The sequence below is a fragment of the Babylonia areolata genome, chromosome 19 (genome assembly GCF_041734735.1).
Source record: "Babylonia areolata isolate BAREFJ2019XMU chromosome 19, ASM4173473v1, whole genome shotgun sequence".
Taxonomy (NCBI): domain Eukaryota; kingdom Metazoa; phylum Mollusca; class Gastropoda; order Neogastropoda; family Buccinidae; genus Babylonia; species Babylonia areolata.
In genome coordinates, this window is record NC_134894.1 from 37,663,804 (window position 1) to 37,689,843 (window position 26,040).

The window sequence follows — 26,040 nt, forward strand, 5'->3', positions numbered from 1 at the left end:
CACTACCCGGACTTCATCCATCCTCTCCTCCCCTCCCCTCAATGTGAGGGAACCCCCACCTCCTCCCACCTTCACGCTTTCCCTCTACTCCTCATATCACCCCTCCAGAGATTTTTAGACAAGACTTACTCAGCTGCTCACACACTCTCTCCACACACACACACAAACTACACGGATGGGACCGATACAGCACAGCGATAACAGGAGGAAGCTTTTAGACACCGCCACCACTACCATTGCCCTCCCCCTGCCCCCCACCCCCCTCGCCCCCTTCCCCCTCAATCACCCCACCCCCACCCCTCAACAGCGACAAACTTTTTTCCCCACCCCCACCTCACCGCTCCGATCTTTTTTCTCGTGGGGTTTTAGGGTTGAAACTGCATAAACACATTCTCTGCACATTGTATACACCCTCTCCCACTCCTCATCTCCAACTGTTGTTCTCTTGTCTGTCTGTCTGTCTGTCTGTCTCTCTCTCTCTCACTCTCTTTCTGTCTCTGTTTCTGTCTCTCTCTCTCTCTCTGCCTCATTCTGTCTCTCTCAGTCTCACTGTCTCTGTCTCTCTCTCTCTCTCTCACCTCCGCTCATTTTTCCTCTTTTCTTTCGTTGGTCCTCATGCCCCCGCCCCCCTCTTAAATCGCCAACGAAAACTAAATTAAATAAATAACAGAATGTAATAGGGGGGTTGGGCTGGAGAAGAGAGGCGGTGGGTGGGGTGTGTTAGGGTGGGATGGTATCGTTTGATAACAATAAGTGGGGGAGGGGAAGGCGGTGGGTGGAGTGGGTTGGGGTGGGATGGTATCGTTTGATAACAATAAGGGGGGGAGGGGTGGGATGGTATCGTTTGATAACAAACAATAAGGGGGGAGGCGGTGGGTGGGGTGGGTTGGGGGGGATGGTATCGTTTGATAACAAACAATAATGGGCAGGGGGAGGCGGTGGGTGGCGTGGGTTGGGGTGGGATGCTATCGTTTGATACCAATAAGGGGAGGAGAGGGAGGCGGTGGGTGGGGTGGGTTGGGGTGGGATGCTATCGTTTGATAACAAACAATAAGGGGGAGAGGCGGTGGGTGGGGTGGGTTGGGGTGGGATGGTATTGTTCGATAACAAAGAATAATGGGCAGGGGGAGGCGGTGGGTGGCGTGGGTTGGGGTGGGATGCTATCGTTTGATAACAATAAGGGGGGAGGGGGAGGCGGTGGGTGGGGTGGGTTTGGGGTGGGATGGTATCGTTTGATAACAATAAGTGGGGGAGGGGAAGGCGGTGGGTGGAGTGGGTTGGGGTGGGATGGTATCGTTTGATACCAATAAGTGGGGGAGAGGGAGGCGGTGGGTGGGGTGGGTTGGGGTGGGATGGTATCGTTTGATACCAATAAGTGGGGGAGAGGGAGGCGGTGGGTGGGGTGGGTTGGGGTGGGATGGTATCGTTTGATACCAATAAGGGGGGGAGGGGGAGGCGGTGGGTGGCGTGGGTTGGGGTGGGATGGTATCATTTGATAACAATAAGGGGGGAGGGGGAGGCGGTGGGTGGGGTGGGTTGGGGTGGGATGGTATCGTTCGATAACAAACAATAAGAGGGGAGGCGGTGGGTGGGGTTGGTTGGGGTGGGATGGTATCGTTTGATAACAATAGGGGAGGGGGGGGATAGAGGAGGGAAGAGAGAACTGCTGTGTTTGGGGAATGGGTGGGTCGGGTGATGAGATGGGTGATGAGATGGGACGGAGGGGGTGGGTGGGTGGTGGGTGTAGGGGTGGGAGGGGGTTGGGGGATTGACTCCCATGTCTTGGTGCTGTCCTGTGCATGTATGATCAGTCAGTCTGTTTGTCCTCTCCTCTGAAACCCTGTGTGTGTGTGTGTGTGTGTGTGTGTGTGTGTGTGTGTGTGTGTGTGTGTGAGTGAGACAGACAAACAGACAGACAGACAGAGAGAAAACTCGTATGTTTTATTCACGGTAAAAGGACAAGCCGCAAGCTTCTTTTCACCATGCCCTCACGACAACAAAATGTTTTCTGTATGGACAAAAATTCAAACGAAATAGTAAGAGGAAGAACACGAAGAAAATGAAGAAGGAGGAGGAAACGGAGGAGGAAAAAGACAACATCAGTATAAAGAAAAATAATAATAAATGAATAAAAATAATAATAATAACATAATAATAAAACAAAAAGAAAGGAAGATTGAAAGGAAAAAAAACAAAAAAACACCATCAACTCGATGAGATATTAATCCCAGCTTAAGAGAGATACAAATTGTATGTGTGTGTGTGTGTGTGTGTGTGTGTGTGTGTGTGTGTGTGTGTGTGTGTGAACGAAGAGAGAGACACATAGACAGAGACAGAGAGATGTGGAATGAAATGCAATAAATTCGCAAATTCTTTATCTTATTTTCAAGTCCCAAACAGGAAGGCTTCTCCCAACGCATACGAATGATGCTCATGTGTTATTCATTATATAAAAAAAAACAGCAAAAAAAAAACAAAAACAAAAAAAACACACACACAAAAACATTTTAAACTCAAAACACACACACACTCACACACACATACACACATGGCAATGCTCTCACTTCCAAGATCAACAGAAGAAAACAACAAGCAGGGGTCTGCCGACTCTGAAAAAGAATTAAAGCACAATCTGCTCTCAATCCATTGTCGCTTTTGGGGGCAAAGAACCTCGTGGAAAACAATGGGTCAAACGGAAACTGACTGCATGTGAGGGCTTGTAAACAGGCATCGGGAACAACTCCCTGTGGGGCACCTGACACGCACGTTCACACATGTGCATGCACATACACACGATTGCACACACACACACACACACACACACGCACGCACGCACGCACACACACACACACTAAAAGAAAGAAAGTGAAAAACATCTCTCTCTCTCTCTCTCTCTCTCTCTCTCTCTCTCTCACTCTCTCCTACTGTACCTCTCGCCCCCACCCCCCACCCCCCACCGCTCGCTCTCTCTCTCTCCTCCCCTCCCCCTTCCTCTCCCTCTCTCTCTCTCTCTCCCTTCTCTCTCCCCCATTTTCTCTCTCCCCCTCATTCACCCAGCAGGGAAGCTAAGTGTGACATTCACACCTGCCAACTGCCACAACTGACCTTTTTGGATGGTGTGTGAGTGTGAGAGAGAGTGCGTGTATGTGTGACATGTCCAAAGGCCAGGCTCCCCTTTGGTCAAACACGGTCATTTGCTGACCCACACCACCACCACCCCACCCCACCCCCTCCCTCAACTGCTCTCCCCTCACCTCCCACCACCACTACCACAGCTTCCTCCTTTCCTGACCCCACCCACCTCACTGCGCCCAGCTCCACTCCTCAGCTTCTCTCTCCCTTCCACTACCACACCACGTCCGCGCCATGACTGTCTGTCTGTCCAGTTCTTTTTGTCTCTGGCTCTGTGTGTGTGTGTGTGTGTGTGTACCTGTGTGTGTGTGTGTGTGTGTGTGTGTGTGTGCCTGTCCTTCTGCCCTGCCCTTCCTGGACAGCTTTGAACTCCGGGTTTCTCTTTCTTTCTTTGGAGTTCTTTCTTTTTCTTTCCGTCGCTTCTTCTTTCTTTTACCTGCCCCGCCCACAGTCTGTTACCTCCAACCGCTGTTCCCCCACCCCTTGCCCTCTCTCCCTTCTCCCCATCCCCACACATCCCTTGTCTCCTGATTCACACACACACACACACACACACACACCTGTGTCCGCTGCAGCCACCACCCCGCAGTCCACAGCCCTTCTTTGCTACGCCCTTCGTTGGTATTTTCGTTCTTCTTGTATGAGGAGTTTGTTTGAAATGTGCATGGTCCTGAGCAAAGACACGGCGGGAAGACAGTAACCATAGTGCTCAGGTTCATACACTGAGAAACTTGTTTTATATTATAATATATATTTATTTTTTTTAATTATAGTTTTGAATTTCTTGCATTCAGGATGACATGATTGTTAGGGGTTCATGAGAATGTGTTATCATAACGTGTGTACATACACACACATTGAAAGATGAAGAGTGGGAAACCGAGAAATAGATGAAAAAAAAAGTTTATGATTCTTCCATTCAGGTATTGGAGATCATGAAAGTTTGTAAATGCAGCGCATGTTCATGCAGACACTTAATATATATATATAAGAATAAATGTATTATCTCTAATTAGAGAAATTTGGTCAGGTGCATTATCACGACAAGTAAACAACATGGAGACCATCACTGTAAAAAACAACAACAGTTATTAAGATTATAACGAAGACATATGTAAAAATATCACACACACTGTTGGTACATTCATTCCACACATTGCAGGCAATATTTCAAAATGTTTCCAATTTTTTTATTTATTTTAAATTAGACATTTAAAAAAAAGAAAGAAAAAAAAAGAAAAAGAAAATTAAACATTATTTTGAATAATTATGATTGTGAGCATAGCATACTATATTGCACACTGATTATGATTAAGATAAGAATAACTTAATTATCTCACAAAGATAATTTGCATCATGTGCGGCAAAACACAACCAGACAATCAATACACACATACATAAACACGTGCGCGCAGGGAAACAAGATTTAACATTACTTGATTAAACAGGAGTTATAAACATATGTTTTCAAATAAAAGCATTTCACATTATTAGCTTTAGAAACATTGTAATTATGATTATTACAACGTAATTATTAACATACATATATTTAGAATATGAAAGTTAACATCAGGCATATTGTATTGAACATTCATCCTCCACATTGCACATTCATCCTACATATTGCACATTCATAACAACCATTGTCATGTGTTTTAAGCTAACTTAAATTGTTCTTAAAATATTCTTTTTTAATATTTCATTTTTAAAATTTTAATTATTTAGAAAAAAAAAGAAAAAAAAAGTAGAACATGGTACAACCTATCATGCGTGGACTTTCACACGTACTCACATGAAAACGAACGCACGCACACACACACACGCACGCATACACACACACACACACACACACTAGCTCATAGTACTTTGCTAGAATATGGGCGTCATCAGTTGCTATCTGTATGTGTGTGTGTGTGTGTGCACGCAAAACTGCGAACGTGCACAGATATACTTGCAAACATACTGGTCTACCTAAACAGTACTTTTATTAATCTTGTACTTGTACTCATGCATATTACTGTGTACACTTATTCGTGCACAAACATATACACACGCATGCACAGCCGCTTTGGCACACATACATTTTCACAGTTGTGGATGCACACAACATTCACACATCATGTTCTCTCTCACTCTGACTCTTCTCTTTCCCCAACCCCTCCCCAGTCTCCACAGATATCCACATGCGCGCACACAGACGCACGCATGCACGCGCGCGCGCACGCACACACACACACACACACACACACACACACACACACACACACTCAATCAGTCTCCCACACTGCACACTGGAGAGCAGGGGGGAAATGGGCGATAATCAGCCACACACCTCACACCGAGTTCTCCCAGTTCACAGGGAAAGGTCAAGGGAGGCAAGTATTTGTGGCAGTCAGGGGACATAACTCAGAGCAGATGAGCCGCCATAAGTGGAAGGGGGTGGGGCGGTGGGGGTTAGAACAGGAGGGGTGAGAGTGGGGGTGGGGGTGGAGATGTCACCTTGAATCACAGCATGCATCATTCCTCCGCCTCATATCTATATCTCTCTATCACTCCCCCTCTCCAAGTTCCACCCCTATCTCATTCACCACTCTCAGCCCCCCCCCCCCCCCTCTCTCTCTCTCCTCCTCCTCCTCCTCCACCACCACCACCTCCTCCTCCTCTCTTTCTCACTCTCTCTGTCTTTATTTCAGTTACTCTCTCTGTGTGTCTGTCTTAGTCTTTCACTCTGTGTCTCTCTTTCTCTCACTCTCACCTCTTTCTCTCACTCTCTGTTTCTGTCTTTCTGTTCCCCTCTGTCCATCTGTGCTCTTTCCCTCACTCTCTTTTGCACTCTTCTCTCTCTCTCTCTCTCTCTCTCAAACTCCCACCCACTCCTAGTATTCCCAAGCGGCAACACAATTTAAAAAAAAAAAAATTCTTTTTCTTCACTCCCCTTTACGTTTTTTGGGGTTTTTTTTTCAATGCACAGGAAAATTTCAGAAGGATGTTAGCACACTTATTACTTTGCTGTTGTTGTTTATGTGTTTGCTTGGTTTCTTTTTTAGTTTTATATTTATCCTCTTTATTTTCATGTTCACAGGCTCATTCCAAATCTGAGGTCCGTCGCAGTTGCATGGCGGCAGAAGAGAAATCTCTGTTCACCTGCTTGCGGAAGCAGGAAGGTGAGAGCATTGTGTCTTACCATTATTGTGACCATATGAATGCTCACATGTTTTCATACTCAAATTGCTCATGTTGTGAAAAAAAAGCAAAAAAAGCAAAAACAAAAAATCAACCAAAAAAATCAACAAACCAAACAAACAAACAAAAAGCCAGCATATTTTTCATTGTTTTAGGTAGCTTTTGTTTTAAAAGAAAATTTGTGAAACAAAACTAAAGAAAAAAAAAAGCCAGCATATTTCTCACTGTCTTAGATGGATCTTCTTTCTTCTTCTTTTTTTTCCGAAAATGTCTGAAATTTTTTGTTATTTTGGTTGATACTACAACTTTGTTCTGCAAGAAAGGGGGTAGTAGGGTGGGAGGGAGGAGAGAAGAGGGTGAAAGGGGAACGATTCATTTGTTTTTTTGCTTGTGTCTGTGGATCATGGGAATGCTACAACAGGTTAACTGATTCTACTTTTGTCGTTTTTATTGGTTCGTGTATGTTTTGTATTTGATTTTGTTCCTTGAATATTTCAGGGTGTTAAGTTTACCTTGTATGTCACTATCATTACTTGTACCACTATATATTTAGTGTGTGTGTGTGTGTGTGTGTGTGTGTGTGTCTTTAAGGCTAAATGTGTTTGGTTGTAGCTTTTTCTTTTCTTTTCTTTTTTTTAACTTTGTGAAGTTTTCATTGACTGAAGAATTGATTTTGTGTTGTTGTTGTCCTCAACTTTTCAGTCATCAGTATATAATATACATATATATTTATGCATATGATTTTTTTTTTAATGAAAGAAAGCATTAGGGGGGTTGGGTGAGAATGTTTTACAATGTGAAGCATAGCATCTTGATGGTGAGACCACCACACGCTTGCAAATATTCAACAGCAGGAACAGGTGCACACCCAGCCTCACTCACCATCTTTCCCATGGTAATACCTACCAATGATAAATTTAATTCTTATCTATTTGTAGCCGTGTTACTGAACCGAGTGGTTCTAATAGGGGACGGACGGGACAAAAGAACTAACTAAATGATGATTTAAGAATTCCTGCGCACAGGCCAGGGACATATAGAGGCCAGTCAAAAATGGGTTTTTCTATTGTTTTATTTATAATAGTTATGTAGAGAAGAACTAAGAAGAAGAAATAATGGAGAAGACATAAAAAGAAGAAGACATAGAAAGACAAGACAGTGCCTGGAATGACACAAACAAATGTCATTAGCACAACATGTCGGCACAAGTGAATAGTAAAGCACATGTATACATATTACATGGAAAGACTACCACTTGGTAATGCATATGTGTGAAGACCAAACACTGACATCAAATGACATTTCTAATACATTTAAATAGTGCAGTTAAAGTGATGGAAGCTATGCTGATTTAGTGAAAGTACACTGACAGTATAGATTAGGTACAGCTTATACTGTGTCAAAGTGACTCAAATTAATCAGTTTACCATGTAGCACTATACTGGAGTAAGCCGTATAGGAGAGGGCATGATAACTAAATTACAATTAACAGACTGATACATATCAGGTGGTTTTAACCAATAACTGATATTAATAATCCAACACTATCTTGTAATCATGACAGAATACCACACACATCTTAGAGTACTGAGAATCAGTGAAACACTGTTACCTTCATCAGTGACAGCAAATGAGAAAGAACGCGTCATATGCACTCACTAGAATATTCTCGAACAAACTATCAGTGTCCAGAGACGTCACTGACTGTGACGTTAAGAAGAATCAAATGGAACACTGCTCCAAGCATATGATGACATGGTGATTATTTAGATCAATCAGAGCTGAGCTGTGACTGAACAAAGAATTAACTGAACAAGCAATAACTGAACATACTCATATGAACAGAAGTACTGTGTCAAAGAATACAATTTACAAATCATCAGCACATTCTACGCAACAGTACTTACATTGATACGTAGCAAGATGTCAGCCATTGTGGGAACACACACGACACACACTTGCACACTGTTTGCGACGCAGCAAGAGAGAGAGCACGGCTCTGGTCAGATGACTGACCAGGTATGAAGTGACCACTCATCACTCACTGTGCCAATTTATGCAAGTTAAGCAGAGCAAAGACAATCACGTGTGCTGCGAAGCAGATCAGACAAATCAGGCCAAATCTGAGAGAAACTGTGTTACTTACAAGGTGTTCAGCGATAGATTTCTAAATGATTCCTGAACCGATTTACGTCGGATAAGTCGCAAAAGAAAGAGCTCAACGCCTACTTTCTAGTGAGTATAAAATGAAGTGTTGATTGTTTACGATAAATTTATCATCTTAATTTAAGTCACCTGAACAGGGTCAGTTTTAACAAGCTCGTCGCTGAAAATTACAAACTGCGTCAAATCAGTTTAACGTAGGCAAACATAAATGGAATAGATTTAAAGAGGAATCGCGACGATTCTGCCAGTATATAATGCTTGTAGTTTACTGATCCGACAAAAGAGATATTAATTAAATATGGTGGAGCAGAAACACAGATTCCAGCTCAGCCAATAGCGTACCGTGACACTGGTCGAGCAGTGAGGGGGTTGTCTGGCGAGGAGGACAAAATGATGTAAGTGGCTTTGCGTTCAAACTGGGAATGGCGTCACACATTCTGTGCGGGTCGTTGAAGTCCGGTGGGTTAGTTGCAAAAACTGACGTCAGATGTAGCTTGTGTGTGAAACAGTTTTTGAACCAAGTAGAATGCTTGGTTACATATTTATTTACTTTTGTACCTTATTTTGCTTCATTTCCTTTTATTTTCCCTCAAGTGCATTGGGTACACTGCTGGTCAGACATCTGCTAAAGAAGATAATTGTCACTGAGTATGAAATAGGCTTGGCATTGAAAAGTCAGGCATCTGCTGTTTTTTCTTTCAGTTAATGTGGTGTAGCATATGGTGGAGTGATGGCTTAGAGGTAACACGTCCACCTAGGAGGCAAGAGAATCTGAGCATGCTGGTTCAAATCATGGCTCAGCCGCTGATATTTTTCCCCCTCCACTAGACGTTGAGTGGTGGTCTGGATGCTAGTCATTCGGATGAGACGATAAAGCGAGGTCCCGTGTGCAGCATGCACTTAGCACATGTAAAAGAACCCACGGCAACAAAAGTGTTGTTCCTGGCAAAATTCTTTAGAAAAATCCACTTTGATAGGAAAAAGAAATAAAACTGCATGCAGGAAAAAAATACAAAAAAATGGGTGGCGCTGTAGTATAACGACGCGCTCTCCCTGGGGGGAACACCCCGAATTTCACACAGAGAAATCTGTTGTGATAAAAAGAAATACAAATACAAATATGTGGGGATCAGTGTGCATGCTTTGACACCTCCTTGAAATTGAAACTGAAATAAAACTCCAATGACTGTTGACGCTGAAACCACAATGACTGCTGACGTTGAATCCCCAATGACTGACAATGAAATCGCAGTGACTGATGCTGAAACCCCAATGGCTGACATTGAAACCCCAATGACTGATGTTGCTGAAACCCCAGTGACTGTACTGTTTTCCAACAGAAGGAGAAACGTGCTGCCGACAGTCCACCTCGCTGAGCTGCGGCATGGTGTGTCGCAGCCTGTACCTGGCCAGCAACCCTCGCAACTCCCGCTCCTCCCGCGTCCTGACCCAGCACTGCGGCGGCCCTGGGGGCACCCCTGTCAGGGACTGCGTGCAGCGCCAGAGCCCCGCCCACAGGACCTCCAACTCCTCAGAAAGTGGGTTCGCAGTTTTGTTTGGTCATAGCATGTCACAATTCCTCAAGGCATTTCTGATTTCTCAGAAAGTGTGTACGAAGTCTGGTTGTAGTATGTCCAAATCCTCAAAGCATTTGGTTCACAGTTTGGTCATAGCAAGTCCAATTCCTCAAAGTATTTCCAGTTTCTCAGAAAGTCGGTCAAGGTTTGGTCGAAGTATGTCCAATATCTTGATCAAGTGGGTCCACAGTTTGGTCGTAGCATGTCCAATTCTTCAAGGCATTTCCGATTTATCAGAAAGGGGGTCCGTGGTATGATCGAAGAATGTCCAATATCTTGATCAAGTAGGTCTGCAGTTTGGTCATAACATGTCCAGTTCCTCAAAGCATGTCTGATTCCTCAGAAAGTGGGTGGCAGATGGTCAAAGCATGCCAATGTCTTCAGAAAATGGGCCTGCCCTTTGGTCAAATCATGTCCGAGTCCCTGAAGTATGTCTGATTCCTCAGAAAATGGGGTCAGCAGTTCTGTCGAAGCTTGTCAGATTCCTCCAAGCATCTGTGATTCCTCAGAAAGTAGATCGCATTTCAGTCATAGCAAATGGCCATCTTTGGGGTCTGAAAACTTGTCACCCCACCCCTGCTACTCCCCTCACTCACCACACACACCTAAAAAAAGAAAGCCAGAAAAAAAAAAAAAAAAAGATCAGTGCACAAAAAAACTTACAACATTGGATACCTTGCTTTTATTTGCTTTGTGATGCGTTATAACTATTTTTGGTGTAGTCACTCACTTGTAATACATGCATTTTTAAACCGTGCTGATGCTTGAGAAAAACAAATATAGGCTGCAGATTGTATTTAGGGTGTTGAAGAATAGAGCCTCTACTGTACACGGAGGGGTGGGCGAGAGGGAGGAGGGGAAGATTATTGGAACTTGTATGGGTAATGTTTCCAAATCTGTTGGTAAAGTTTTTGTTGGGGGGGTGGGACTGGGTGGGTGGGTGGGGGGGATGGAGGAGTGTTGTTTCAACAGTTACTGGTTGAGTAGGTGCTGAGAACCTGTATAAACGTGTCTTTGAGTAAGAGCCCAGAACATGTATGATAAAGTGCCGTGAATGTGGAAACAGGTGACACAAAGGGGGTCTTTGTTGAGTTTGACGCAGAGTGGGGAACGGCATAGGCGGTGTGTGTGGTGGCTGTAGCTCATTTTCATAATATATCTCTGGTGTATCAAGAGAAAAAGGGGCGGACAGTGACAGCATCAGGCTTTGTTGTGACAGCAGTTACAACAGTGGCTGAATTATGTGGCAATTAGAGGGAATTGGGTATCATGCTGTTCTGTTCCCCCCCCCCACCCCCTCCCTCCCTCAGCCACTCTCCTCTTGTCTATTATGTGACTTGTTCATCCCTCTGTGTGTGTGTGTGTGTGTGTGTGTGTCTGTCCGTTTGTCTGTCTGTCTTTGTCTTTCTCTGTCAGTATCACTGTCTCTCTCCCTGTCAGTGTCACTGTCTCTCACTCTCTCTCTCTCTCTCTCTCTCTTCTCTCTCTCCCTCTGTCTCTCTTTGCCTGTCTTTCTCTCTCTCTCTCTCTCTCTCTCTCTCTCTCTCTCTCTCACATATTACAACTTTTTTTTTTTAACCCTCTCCTTGTTACCTCTCTCCCCACTCTATCTCTGTCTCTCTTTCTGTCTCTCACTCTCACTCTCTGTCTCTGTCTGTCTGTCTGTCTGCCTCTCTCTCTCTCTCTCTGCCCTAAGGCACATAAGGCCACCCTACCAGAGATCTCCACTGCTGCCTATCGTGTGCTGTTTTAGCCACTTCCTCTACCACCACCCAGGTAGAGATAGCCATTCTCCCTCAGGTTCTTTTTCAGCTGTCCTTCACCATATCTCTTTTTTTTTTTTGTCTTCCTCACGCATTTCTTTCTTCTTTTGTTTCCCATATGGTAATACGTCACACAACAGCACAACAAATGCGTGGATGCACACACACACACATGCATATGCATGCACGCATACACACATGCACACACATGCACACACACATGTGGAGAGATGGCCCAGAGGTAACGCGTCTGCCTAGGAAGCAAGAGAATCTGAGGGCGCTGGTTCGAATCACGGCTTAGCCACCTATATTTTCTTCCCCTCCACTAGACCCTGAGCGATGGTCTGGATGCTAGTCATTCAGATGAGACGATAAACCGAGGTCCCATGTGCAGCATGCACTTAACACAAGTAAAAGAACCCATGGCAACAAAAGGGTTGTTCCTGGCAAAATTCTGTAGAAAAATCCACTTCGATAGGAAAAACAAATAAAACTGCATGCAAGGAAAAAAATACAACAACAAAAAAAAGGGTGGCACTGTAGTGTAGCGATGTGCTCTTCCTGGGGAGAGTAGCCCGAATTTCAGACAGAAACCTCTTGTGATAAAAAGAAATAAAAATATGAATACAAAATACACATGCACAAGCACACACACATACCACATGGTTTAAAAAGTGGTGCAAGGCACACAAAAAAGCAGCCCCCAAAAACCCCAACTACAGTGAAGGTTTGTGTGTTGCAGATCTGCACTGCTGTGAGCTGGCCAAGGAGCGCACGTGTAAGGACACGTGTATACGAGCCCTCCGGTCCTCCATGTCAGAAATGGACATCATGGAAGAGATGACGGTGGACTGCGGGTCTCCCAACCTCATTGTACGTAGTATCTGTTGGCGGAGTAGTTGGGGCCAGTGTCGATAGGGCTTTCACCCCTTTAGTTTGAGGGAGGGAGGTGCAGGAAGGAAGGCAAGGGTGAAGGGTTGTACCCCTTTTAGTGCCATAGAGTTGGGGTGAGGATGAAGGGTTGAATCCCTTTAGTGCCATAGAATTGGGGCAAGGGATAGGGCTTTTACCCCTTTAGTGCCATAGAGTTGGGGTGAGGGTGAAGGGTTGTATCCCATTAGTGCCATAGAGTTGGGGTAAGGGTGAAGGGTTGTACCCCCTTTTAGTGCCATAGAGTTGGGGCGAGGGTGAAGGGTTGTACCCCTTTTAGTGCCATAGAGTTGGGGTGAGGGTGAAGGGTTGTACCCCCTTTTAGTGCCATGGAGTTGGGGTGAGGGTGAAGGGTTGTATCCCATTAGTGCCATAGAGTTTGGGAGAGAGGGAAGGGTTGTACCCCTTTAGTGCCATACAGTTTGGGAGAGAGGGAAGGGTTGTACCCCTTTAGTGCCATACAGTTTGGGAGAGAGGGAAGGGTTGTACCCCTTTAGTGCCATACAGTTTGGGAGAGAGGGAAGGGTTGCACACCTTTAGTGCCATACAGTTTGGGAGAGAGGGAAGGGTTGTACCCCTTTAGTGCCATACAGTTTGGGAGAGAGGGAAGGGTTGTACCCCTTTAGTGCCATACAGTTGGGGAGAGGGGGAAGGGTTATACCCCTTTAGTGCCATACAGTTTGGGAGAGAGGGATGGGTTGTACCCCTTTCATGCCACACAGTTGGGGAGAGGGGGAAGGGTTGTACCCCTTTAGTGCTAAAAAGCAGGGATGAGGAAGATGAGTTGTACCCCTTTAGTGTCATACAGCTGTGGAGAGAGGGAAGGGTTGTACCCTTTAAGTGCCATAGAGTTGGGGTGAGGGTGAAGGGTTGTTTCCTTTAGTGCCATAGAGTTGGGGTGAGGGTTAAGGGTTGTTTCCTTTAGTGCCATAGAGTTGGGGTGAAGGTGAAGGATTGTATCCCATTAGTGCCATTGAGTTGGGGCGAGGGTGAAGGGTTGTACCCCTTTAGTGCCATTGAGTTGGGGCGAGGGTGAAGGGTTGTACCCCTTTAGTGCCATTGAGTTGGGGCGAGGGTGAAGGGTTGTATCCCTTTAGTGCCATTGAGTTGGGGTGAAGGAAGTAGGGGAAGAGGAGGGTTGTACATATAATATTCATTGCCATAGAGTCAGGGTGAGGAGGGAGGGTTTTTGCCCCTTCCATGCCATATAGCTGGGTTGAGTGGGAATAGTTTCACAAAAGTGGGTCTTCACACTCTTTACAACAGAAATTTGCACCTGTGATTCTGCGCACCCTTCCTGATGTTTACTACATGTCAAAGACTTAAATTTCTGTAGCCATGTCTGGACAACAGACCAGTGTTGAGTGTTGAGATGTTGTGTGTCCAGGAGCCCCTGTGGACATGTTTCCTGAGGGCCCAGCCCTCCAACAACAACAACACACCACTGGCAGCACGCATGGACAATGCTGCTCTGCAGTGCTGTGCCAAGGCCGTCACCTCTCGCTGCCGCACGCTGTGCACACAGGTAGGGAGGAATGGGGGAAGACTGATTTGTGTTGGGAGGGGGAGGGGGTCGTGGGAAGGTTGTGTGGGTGAGGGGACCGGGGGGGTATGGGGGGTGGGTTAGGTAGATAGGTGTGTGTGGCTGGGTGTTGGAGTGTGGGTGGTTGGGTGGGTTGGTGTTTTCTTTCTGTCTTTCTTTCTTTCTTACTTTCTTTAGTTTAATGTCCTTTCACTCAAGTAATATTAGATGGGAGGGGGTCGGGGGGGGGGGGGGGAGTAGTATATGTGTGTACGTGCATGGGAGGTGCGGGTTTAGTGATGGGAAGAGGTGGTGGAATGACTGATACAGGAAAAGAGACGTAGAAACTGGCAGAGGTTAAAAGGAAAACCCACGAAAGACTGAACTAAATGAGAGTAAATAAAGTAAAACTATGTCGGACATTCTTGTAACAGAATCGAGAATAATCATTGGTGGGATGTGTATGTATGTGAGTGTGTGTTGTGTGTTTGTGTGTGTGTCTGCATGCACGTGTGTGTGTGTGGAGAAAAAGAATTTCACAGAATAGGATGAAACCTACTGCAAGTCATGCTGTCTGCTATGTATTTGTGTGTGTGTGTGTGTGCCCGCAGACGTTCAAGTCAGGCTGGTCCTACCACTCAGAGTTCTACAAGAGCTGCTCTTACATCCAGCCAGTGTCCACCATTGAAGCCAGCATGCACAAGTGTCTGAAGGACGGTGAGTTTTCCTGGACATGTCATAGTCTGCCTGTCTGTCTGTCTGGCTGTCCTGTTCCTAGGAGGACTTTTGTTTAATGTCCCATCACACATACTGGTGATTGTATGACAAGTCAGTTGTGTCCAACTAAGACCATCAGAACAGCAGAGGAGGCAACTGTTGTCGCAGCTATCTGGGCTAGAATTTGATTATAATGGAAAGTGTCATGCCGAAATTACATCCCCACTCTCTCGGCCAAGCGGGTTTTAGGACATTAGGCGTTGGGATGGTTCCCCAAAGGCCAACCAGCCTCCAAGGCTGCAGCACTAAGAGCCAGTGCAGTCTTGCCTCCTAGTTTGAGAGTCGATGTCTTTCACAAAAGACTAAGCTGAAAACGATTTCCCATTGCAATGGAGACACCATTGATAATATAGAGCTCTCTCACTTTGCTGCTGGCCCAACTGTAAACTTATGTCAATCTACGATATCAGCTAAGTGTTTGGGCCTGGTGACTTTAGACATGTAGTGAAACAATTGACCCCATGACTGCTGCTGATGAGCATGTTCGGTTCATCACTGAAGGGCTGTCACCTCACTGGTATGGGTAAGGGTGTCAGTCACCAGTTTATTATTTGGATTTCTTGCTCTTGCAAGTTGCATTTCTTTTGATCATCAAAATCAGTTATGCTGTCTTCCCCCCCCCCTCCAAAAAAAAAAGTTGGTAATTGCACATCAATCTCATGCCACACTGATCTTATTATCCAACAAGGCTCAGCAGATAAGTGGTTATTTTTCACGTTTGAAAGTTATCATTTGAAAAGTAGAAAAATGAACAGCCAGGGGAGGAAACAGGGAAAAAATGAAGGGTGGAATAAAAGATGGTTATTTGAAACAGATAGGAGTTCAATGAAAATAAAATTGCTTTGTGGACTTTGTTTAAAGGGAAGTTGTAAATCTTTCAAGATAATCAACTGTTAACGAATGTAAGAACGAATGTTCTGTATCTTATCAACAGATAAAAGAGTTGGATGATGATGTAACGGATTGGGGTGGAAAAATGGGGGTGGCGATCTTTCAGTTTTATATCAACAAATGCATGCAGACACACAGATGCACACACATATGGGTGCACACACACATACACATACTCACTCAGACACACGAATGCACACATATATGGATGCGCGCGCACACACACACACACACACACACACACACACACACACACACACACACACACACACACACACACACACACACTCATTCTCATACACACAATACACACACACACACACACACACACACACACACACACACATGCACATAAAAGAAAATCATCAGCAAATAATAATTAGCAGCAGCATTATAATCATCGTAAATTTCTCTTTCAAAAAAAAAAAAAAAAAAAAAACAGTGGAGGAACCCTGCCAGCCAGGCTGCAGTGGTCTGTCGTTCTGTAGCACCTTTAACGACCGTCCGGCGGAGCTCTTCCGCACCTGCACCCGTGACGCCGACCAGGCAGCGGAAAAGGCCTTCAAGGAATGGGAGAAAGGCCTGATCCGTATCAGTCTGCCCCAGATGACCATTCCCGTCAAAGGTCAGGGACTGACTGGCTTGGCTGGCTGGCTGGTTGGATTTTGTTTTTGTTGCGGTTGTGCGGTTGTGTGGGTGTGTAGGGTGTTTTTGTCGTGTGTGTGTGTATGTGCGTTAGTGAAAATGAGATTAGTTCGATTTTGGACCAGCTTTGTGATATCAAACACAGAAAAATATTCTGGGAAAATATATTTGATATTACATGACTTATATCGAAATGGTATTTATTCTTCAAAATGGATGAGTTGCATCAGACAAATTTTAATAGAAGCAGGGTATGACTGTGTTTGGGATGCTCGATTCTTCTTGGAGAGGGAATCTTTCTGCAAGAATGTCAACACTGCTTTGAGAGATAGTTTTCAAAATCTATGGAGACATGCTCTAGAGGTGAGTAGTAAATGTTTGTTTTATCGAAATTTCAAAAGTGGATTTGGTAGAGAAAAATATATGTCAAATGCCTGATAATTATGTTATCAGATTCTTCAGATTTCGAAGTAGTAATCATAAGCTGGAAATAGAAACAGGGAGACACAAAGGCATACCACGAGAGTTACGGCTTTGTAAGGTTTGTAACATGTCTGTGATTGGTGATGAGTTTCATTGTATAATAGAATGTCCCAGTTATGATCAGTTACGATATGTTCCTAAAAAAATATTTGTTTCCAAAACCGGTTTTTAATTTTTGTAATATGCTCAAAGGAGGCAAAAAAGTCATTTTAGCTGTAAGTAAGATGATTAGATTTGCAAATGTTTCCTAGTTATACTTTTGGAGTTGACATTTGTGTTTTCTCAACTTTTATGTGACATTGTTGTGTATTTGGAAATGTTTGTTCTGGGCATGAAAAGATTATTTTGCAGTAATCTTCCATACTCCAATAGGAGTGAAAGGATGATTAAAACTTGAAACTTGTGTGTGTGTGTGTGTGTGTGTGTGTGTGTGTTCATACCTGCAATTTGTAGTATTGTCTTTAGTGTATAGATACGCATATATGTGTGGTTTTTTCGTGTGCATTTTTCTTTCTTTGAGAATTAAGACATGCACTTCATGAAGCGTCCCCAAGACCTAGACCACAGACTTTTCAGTGTTACTAAAAACAGTGGCAACCACCCATTGAATTGGTTCTTTCTTTGTGGGTTATTTAGAAAGATGCGGTTCATATGTAAGAAGAAGAAAATAAAAGATTTCTTGTTATAGTCAAGCTTTTGAATTTGGCACAGTTCAAAATTTTTTTTTTTTCTATTTTTCCCTGACATTTAAAAAACAACAACAACACATGTTACATGAAGAATACACAGACAACATGAAGAATACATACAGATAACATCAATAATATTTATAAATTACTTTAATTTTGTTGGATGGCAGATGTTCGGCGTTGTGAACCAGACAAGTGGAAGGCCATTGCCTGTGCCTTACAGATCAAGCCATGCCTGAAGCAACCCTCCCTGCTGTCTCTGTGCAAGTGAGCGTTGTAGTGGATTTAGTATTGATCTTTTTTGGTTTTTTGTTCATATATGTATGTATGTGTGTGTGTGTGTGTGTGTGTGTGTGTGTAAAAATTCTCTGTGTGTGTGTGTGTGTGTGACCACAAGGGTAATGGTAAACTGGTGGCCTTGTGGTATTGCACCCAACCACAGGAAGTGAGTGTCCTCAGGTTCGAGTCCCATGGCATACTCAGACCAGGATTTTTACCACCCCTGCATGACACCTTGACTGGTGGTCTGGGTTGCTAGTGCTTGTCATGAGGATGAGACGATAAACTGAGGCCCCCAGGTGCAACATACACTTCCTGCAAACAAATGATGATCGCTTCAAAGCAGCTCTCAGTCGGCTGTTCCCAGGGTGGCATCCTGTTGTGCAAATGACTCTGTGTCTGTAAAGCACTTAGAGCTTGGTCTTAGGCAGAAGAGAGGTGCTATAATTATCTTCTTCTTCTTCTTCTTCTTCTTCTTCTTCTTCTCCTCTCCATCAGCTTGGTCTTTAGCAGAAGATAAGTGCTTTATAATGTTGTTGTTGTTGTTTTGTTGTTGTTGTTGTTTTCTTCTTCTTCTTCTTTCTTCTTCTTCTTCTTCTTCTTCTTCTTCTTCTTCTTCATCTCCTCCTCCTCCTCCTCCTCCTCTCCCTCAGCTTGGTCTTTGGCAGAAGATAAGTGCTTTATAATGTTGTTGTTGTTTTGTTGTTGGTCTTGTTCTTGTTGTTTTTGTTGTTCTTCTTCTTCTTGTTCTTCTTCTTGTTCCTTTTCTTCTACTTCTTCTTCTTCTTCTTCTTTTTCTTCTTCTTCTTCTTCTTTTCCCTCTGCTTTTGTCTTTGGCAGGATAGGTACTATATCTTCTTCTTCTTCTTCCACTTCTCCCCCCTTTCAGCTCTGTGAAGAGTCACTGGGGCGCCCACTGTGCTGTATAAGTATTGATGATCATTTTTTCAGAGAGGACTGCATCGACATCCTGAACAAGTGTGTGGACCGCAGCCGTCTGGGCAGTGAGCAGTCGGTTCCCCAGCTGTGCAACGCTCTGCCCTCCGTCAAGACTCCTGGTGCCTGCGTGTCTCTCGCTCACCATCTCAGTATGTTGTTACCTCCTCTTCCTATGCTTTATGGTTGTTTTTTGTTGTTGTTTTTTCTCAGATATTTTTTGTTTGTTTGTTCTTTGGGTGTCTGGGTTTGGATTATGTGAACAACTAATTGAATGGGTAGTTGAAATTAGTCAATGGCGTTTTTTGTTTGTTTTTTTCGGGTTTTTTTGTTGTTGTTGTTGTTGTTGTTGTTGTTTTTTTACTGTTTCTTGCTCCAGAATTTGGGGCATTTTGTTTTATGCATTTGATGATGATAATGATGGGGGTGATTAAGATCCTGATATGTTGTTGTTGTTTCTTTCTTGTTAATGATATATTTAAATTGTGAAGCACAGTGAGCCTCTCTGTGAGGGAACAGCGCTATAGAAGAGCACTTCGTTATTATCATTATTATATATATATATGTGGGGTCCATCTAGGTGTGGAACTACTTGACAAGATTTTACTCCCATAATAATTATATTGCATTATCAACCAGGCTGAGAGGTGCAGACACCTGCAGTGTTGGGTCAGGAAATTTTGAAATGGATGACCGACCCTTGACTGTGAGTGCCCCAGTCTGACCATAGCACAACTCAGCTCTGGGTATATGAGCCAGCCATGGGCTGAAAAAGTCCATCTGATTGTGGGCTGGAACATTTTTGTATTTGTATTTGTATTTCTTTTTATCACAACAGATTTCTCTGTGTGAAATTCGGGCTGCTCTCCCCGGGGAGAGCGCGTCGCCATACTACAGCGCCCATTTTTAAAAAATTTTTCCTGTGTGCAGTTTTATTTGTTTTTCCTATCGAAGTGGATTTTTCTACAGAATTTTGCCAGGAACAACCCTTTTGTTGCCGTGGGTTCTTTTGTTACCTGTGCGAAGTGCATGCTGCACATGGGACCTCGGTTTATCGTCTCATCCGAATGACTAGCGTCCAGACCACCACTCTAGGTCTAGTGGAGGGGGAGAAAATTTCGGGGGCTGTGCCATGATTCGAACCAGCGCGCTCAGATTCTCTCGCTTCCTAGGCGGACGCGTTACCTCTAGGCCATCACTCCACATAATGACATGTGTCCTCCCACTCATCAGTCCACAACGCTGACCACGTTACTATGGTGTCTGGTGTCAGTGGCGTTTTGGGGGCAATCATTTGCATGCACAATGGTGTCCTAACAGTGCTCATGATGACTGTGTAGGGTGGAATGACTGAACAGAGAGAGAGAGAGAGGGAGGGAGAGAGAGATAGATGGGAGAAGTGAGAGAGAAAGAGTGAAAGAGATAGGCATATATTAAAATGCCTGTTAGGTTGGTGCTTGATTAATATGTATTAATCAAGGAAATAGATAAAAGATAGAAAGAGGTAGGTATATTTTAGAGAGAGATTCAGAGAGAGGTAAGTTTTGGAAAGAAGAAAGAAAGTGAAGAAAGAGAAGATTTGTTAGGGTGTACCGTAAAGTTCAGTCTATTGAGCGCACTGGTATATAAGCCGCATCCACTAAATTTTGGAAAAAATTGAACTTTATACATACATAAGCGCACTGGCTTATAAGCTGCACTTATTTCCGGTACCAGAACACATACTGATACTACAGAAAAGCTGTCAATAGAGTAGGTTATGAAATAAACACAAGCGGGAACAACACAAAGAAAAGCAAGCGAAAATACTGGTAGTGCCACAAAAAAATAATAAATAAACACAACAAAAATAAGATCCATAATTTAGGGATAGTCACATTTATTCAACGTCATCCTGCTGACTGAATCCACTGAAATCTTCGTCTTCAGTGTCCGAGTTGAAGAGAACCAGCACAGCTTCCTCCGCCATCTTGTCACTGACTTCAGCCTGGCTTTCACTTCATGAACATGAAGGTGGAGGTCGCTGCTGGTTCGTCGCTTGCACTGTCGTCTGCTTGGTCGATCGCCTTCAATTTGAAGGCTGCATCATAGGCATAACATCGTGTTTTCGGCATGATGAGGGTGTACGCTTGAGCAGAGTAGAACTGAATGCTGATCTGAAGGCTTTAATGTGTGTGGATTTGATTTATAAAACGTGAACAGATAGCACACTATCCTGAACTTCATCCAAAAATTCATGGACAGAAATCATGATTTTGGTGAGTTGAAGGGCAGCTAAGAAAAGACGAGAACGTGACACTCCCGGGATCGTTAAAATCCTCAAATAAGCCGCATCATTGTATAATCCGCAGAGGTTGAAGCTGGAGTAAAAAGTTGTGGCTTATAGACCAAACTTTACGGTAATAGGGATGTGTGATTTTGAAGAAGAAAAAAAAATGAATAGGTAAATAAATAATGTGATATAATTTTGTTGATGAAAGCATCATGTGATATATGTAATATTGATAACAATGACAAGAAGAATAACAATAATAATAATGATAATAGTAATACTAATAACAATAATGATGATAATAACAATGATAATATAACAACAGTAAGAATACTACTACTATTACTACTACCACCAATAGTAATGATAGAATAATAATAATAATGATAATAATATTTATGATAAAATGAAGTTGATGAATTGAAGAAAAATATGACCCACATGTTTTTTTTTGTGTTTTTTTTATTCCCTGTGCAGGAGCCAGCCCGTACAGTCAGCAGGAAGGGGAGATCACCCACCCTTGTAAACCCAACCCATGCCGCGGTGACGAGGTGTGCGAGATCCGTCGTCGCCGCTGTAAACATCCACAAGGGTGTAAACAGTTTATTTGTAAATCAGGTGTGTGTTTATGTAGATAGATCCTCGGATCAGTAAATGGCTATGTGTGTTTGTAGTCACACTTTTCCCCATTATCTTTTTTTGGGAGGGATGGGGGTGAGGGGTGTGTGGGGGGTGGGGGTGCTGGGGTTAATGCCAGCTAACTTTACAGTTGTTTTGAAACAGGGAAAAAGGTGTGGAAAGAGGTTTTGCACTTGTGTGTTGAGCGTGTGTGTGTGTGTGTGTGTGTGTCTGTAGGTGTAATGTGGGTCTGTGTGTTTGTGTGTCTGTAGGTGTAATGTGTGTCTGTGTGTTTGTGTGTCTGTAGGTGTAATGTGGGTCTGTGTGTTTGTGTGTCTGTGTGTCTGTAGGTGTAATGTGGGTCTCTGTGTTTGTGTGTTTGTGTGTCTGTAGGTGTAATGTGGGTCTCTGTGTGTGTGTGTCTGTGTATCTGTAGGTGTAATGTGTGTCTGTGTGTTTGTGTGTCTGTGTGTCTGTAGGTGTAATGTGGGTCTCTGTGTGTGTGTGTGTGTCTGTGTGTCTGTAGGTGTAATGTGGGTCTGTGTGTTTATGTGTCTGTGTGGTGTGCAGGTGTAATGTGTGTCTGTGTGTTTGTGTGTCTGTGTGTCTGTAGGTGTAATGTGGGTCTGTGTGTTTGTGTGTCTGTGTGTCTGTAGGTGTAATGTGGGCCTGTGTGTGTAATGTGAGTCGGTGTGTTAATGTGTCTTTGTGTTAGATGTGTGTGTGTGTGAGTGTGTGTACCTGAGTGTCTGAGTGCATATGTTTGTGGATGTGGATGCTGGTGTTAGTGTGTGAGCAGGGGTTTCTGAGCAACTCATTTGTTGCAGTGAACACTCAGGAATAAAAAGCTTTAAAAATCCACAAACATGTAATATGGCCTGAATGTGATGTCGATCTAAAACGAAAAGAGTCTGATTTAAAGATATAATGTTATTTATGTTTTAAGAAAGCATTTGTCTGATGCCAGCAGTACAACACTATAAATCTACAATTTGTAGCATTGTATTAGTGGATATAGGTTAGTTTTCCACTTCAATGTCTTCATGTGCTCTTGTGTGGTATAATGCACTGGTAATAATGTACTGTTTTATGTGAGGCGCTTAGAGCCCATCTGTGGGGAGTTTGCACCATGCAAGTACAATATACTCTTATCATTATGATTAGTAGTAGTAGTAGTAGTAAATCAATGTTATGCATTCTGCTTTAAATCAGAGCATGAAGGTGTGTATATGTGTGCTGGAACGAATGAATGTGTACCTGCCGAAATCATCTTGCAGTGAATAGACAATAAACTAGTAAGAAGAAGAAGATGATGATGATGATGAATATCACAGTACGCTCCCTGTGTGTTTGGTCTGTGACCCACAGCATGCTCCCTGGGTCAGATGTCCTCCATGTCGGTGGCCACCGGGACCTTTGTTCGGATCCCAGACCCTGCGCGCAGCAACGAGCGGAAGGACTGCTACCTTGGCTGTCGCTGCGACAGCAAGGGCCAGATGGAGCACTGCCGGCCGCTGCCCTGTCTTCAGCGCCGTGACTGCATGCTTGGCGCCGGCAACAAGCAGGGTGAGTGAGGCTGGGTGCTGGTGTGTTGTGTTGATGTGTCATTTGTAGGATGTGTGTTGTGTTTGTGTGTGATGTATTTTTTCAGTGTCTGTTGCATGTAAGTTGTGTTGAAATGCATGTTTTATATGTTGATGTTTGATTCTTAACTCACTTCAGACAATGGGCCCAGATCGAGGCCCCACTGTTTACAGCTGTTTCAGATGAAGGAGCCGAATTGTGGCTTTAGAAAGTTTTGAATTTGGGGGAGTCACCTAATCTGCGTGATGACGTTATAAGCTAAGAATATCTCAACTATCCTTTCCACTCACCACTGCGACCAATAAATGCAGAGTGTGTTGCTGTGCTGGCAAGTAGGAGAGTTATTTTCTAGGTGACTGGTTCATGGAACAGTGCATGTCAACAGTGGTGTCTGACCCAGTTTCTTCTCAGCCATAAGGCAGACAACAGAATAAAATGAAGCAGCCCTATTGGGGCTATAGAACGTTTTGAATTTAATCTGTTTCAAACTCTGTGTGTTTTCCTGGATTTGTTTAAAAGTCATCAGTATGTGTAAATTTTGAACAAAAAATATGGATCACCATGGCTTCCCTGAGGTATTATACGTTTGCAAAAAAACAGTCTCACCAACATTTTCCATCCATCTTATAATCAAAGTGCTTTTGTCCTGTTCCAGAACACGGGTCCCATTTTCTGCTGGATAAGAGTCAGTGCATCTGTCATGACGGAAACCTCCTCTGTTCACGCCAGACCTGTCTGGCCAACAGCAGTCCTGCTCATCTTACTGGTATGTTTAGTCTTTGGCTTTCTGTCTGCCACACTGTGGTGTACCTTTGTCTCTGTCTACCACTCATACAAATTTTGTTGTTGTTTTTTGTCACAATTGCAACCTAGCTTCCAGTTGGATGTCTTCCATACATACCTTGTGATGAAAGATTATACCCCCAAAGGTTAATGTGTTTGTCACTGGAGAAAAAATTCATTTCATTATGGAATGTGTTGATTATTTTAGAATCAGAGAAGAATGTTATTGCCAGTTACCAAAGTCATGTTCTTGCTTTTGGAGACAGGTCTTGAAAGGAGGATAGGATAATATTTATCATTGGAGCACATGTGAAAGTTGTTGTTTTTTCATGTTGACCTTGTGTTCTTGTTCAATTTGTTTGTCATCCTCTGCACAACACAGAAAGCTGAAAAGTATACAAAATATACTAAATCTTGAATCTATGTGTCTGTGTGCTTATGCATGTTTGGCATTTGTGACTGTGATATGTGTTTTTGTGTGTATATGCACTGTGTCACAAATGTCAAACATGCATACACACATGGAGGAGAGGCAATATGTGTAGAAATATTCATCAAATGAATTAATTGTGCAAATGATGTATAATACTGCAGTGCATTTAACACATAAATATATTTTAATAAAAGGTTTTACAGTGATGCATGATTAAAAAATAATTCAGTATGAAAATAATATGCAAGACAAAAGGTTTGTAACAGAATCCTGGCACTAACCAAAGCAAAATTGAATTTCCCTGTGTGTGTGTGTGTGTTCGCGTAAAGTGGAACCTTGTGACACTAGATTTACATTGTCTGTGATATATATGTTTCGCTGGTAGCTTCATTATACACATGAGTAACTGGACCTGCTTTCAGGATCTTCCAGCGACTGTTCCACTCAGTACAAACCTGTTTGTGGCGCGAATGGAAAGACGTATCCCAACAGCTGTTACGCCAGGTAAAAGCAGTATGAATAATTATTATGTCTCTCCTGATGTGGATGATTCTGTATTGAACTAAATAAATTGTGACAAGTTAGGGCAGATCTGCATGGTGAAGCCAAGTTAAATACATAATGAATGTATTTGCATTGTTACTTGCGTAAGCATGAGGCTTCACTGAACGCACATGCATATTCTCACAGAGACACACCACTCACTCACAGACATATATAAATAAATGCATGCCCACACTTGCACACACAACACGCACACATGCATGCGTGCATGCCCATGCGTACACGCACACACACACACGCACACACGCACACATGCACGTGCACCAATTCACTCACAAACTCTTACCACATGCACTTCAGAAAGATCATTAGATTTTTTTTTTCATAAAAAAGATATCCTGACATGTTTTGAAGAGAGTCACCAGAGTTCATTTTTTGTTGTTGTTGTTGTTTTGTTTTTTTTAAGTGTCAGTTTTTAGCCTGCTTTTGTAAGCTTTCAAAAACAAAGTTTTTAATGGTTGTCGTGTGTGTCTATGTGTCTGTATGTGTGTGTGTGTGTGAGAGAGAGAGAGAGAGAGAGAGAGAGAGAGAGACCAATACAGTTCATTTGGACATTCAGACTCAAATAGTGGTGGTGTGTTCAGGTGTGCTGGGGTGACGAGGATGGTGTCGGCCACAAGCTGCAGTCAGTACGACCCCTGCCAGGACTTCCCCTGTGGGCCAGGGCAGAGGTACACACACCTCCCTGCCTTCTCTTTGTAGTCCTGTTATTTTGTTTGGCTTTATTTCATTTTATGTTATTATTGTTTTACTTTATTTATTTTATTTTATTTTATATTGTTTTGTTTTATTTTATTTTACTTTATGATTTGT

The 26,040-nt window shown here is 43.3% G+C and overlaps 1 protein-coding gene across 1 annotated transcript in view; it reads left to right on the plus strand.

The window, feature by feature from the left end:
• Positions 1-26,040, plus strand: part of LOC143293671 (reversion-inducing cysteine-rich protein with Kazal motifs-like) — a 118,553-nt gene that overhangs the window by 80,769 nt on the left and 11,744 nt on the right. Inside the window, exons 6-18 of the mRNA XM_076604814.1 lie at positions 6,215-6,296; positions 9,822-10,019; positions 12,564-12,694; positions 14,139-14,276; positions 14,885-14,990; positions 16,384-16,566; positions 17,929-18,025; positions 18,989-19,125; positions 21,723-21,863; positions 23,232-23,429; positions 24,103-24,213; positions 25,086-25,167; positions 25,812-25,898. Of these exons, the coding sequence (XP_076460929.1) occupies positions 6,215-6,296; positions 9,822-10,019; positions 12,564-12,694; positions 14,139-14,276; positions 14,885-14,990; positions 16,384-16,566; positions 17,929-18,025; positions 18,989-19,125; positions 21,723-21,863; positions 23,232-23,429; positions 24,103-24,213; positions 25,086-25,167; positions 25,812-25,898 (1,691 nt within the window). The remainder of the gene's footprint in view (positions 1-6,214; positions 6,297-9,821; positions 10,020-12,563; positions 12,695-14,138; positions 14,277-14,884; positions 14,991-16,383; positions 16,567-17,928; positions 18,026-18,988; positions 19,126-21,722; positions 21,864-23,231; positions 23,430-24,102; positions 24,214-25,085; positions 25,168-25,811; positions 25,899-26,040) is intronic.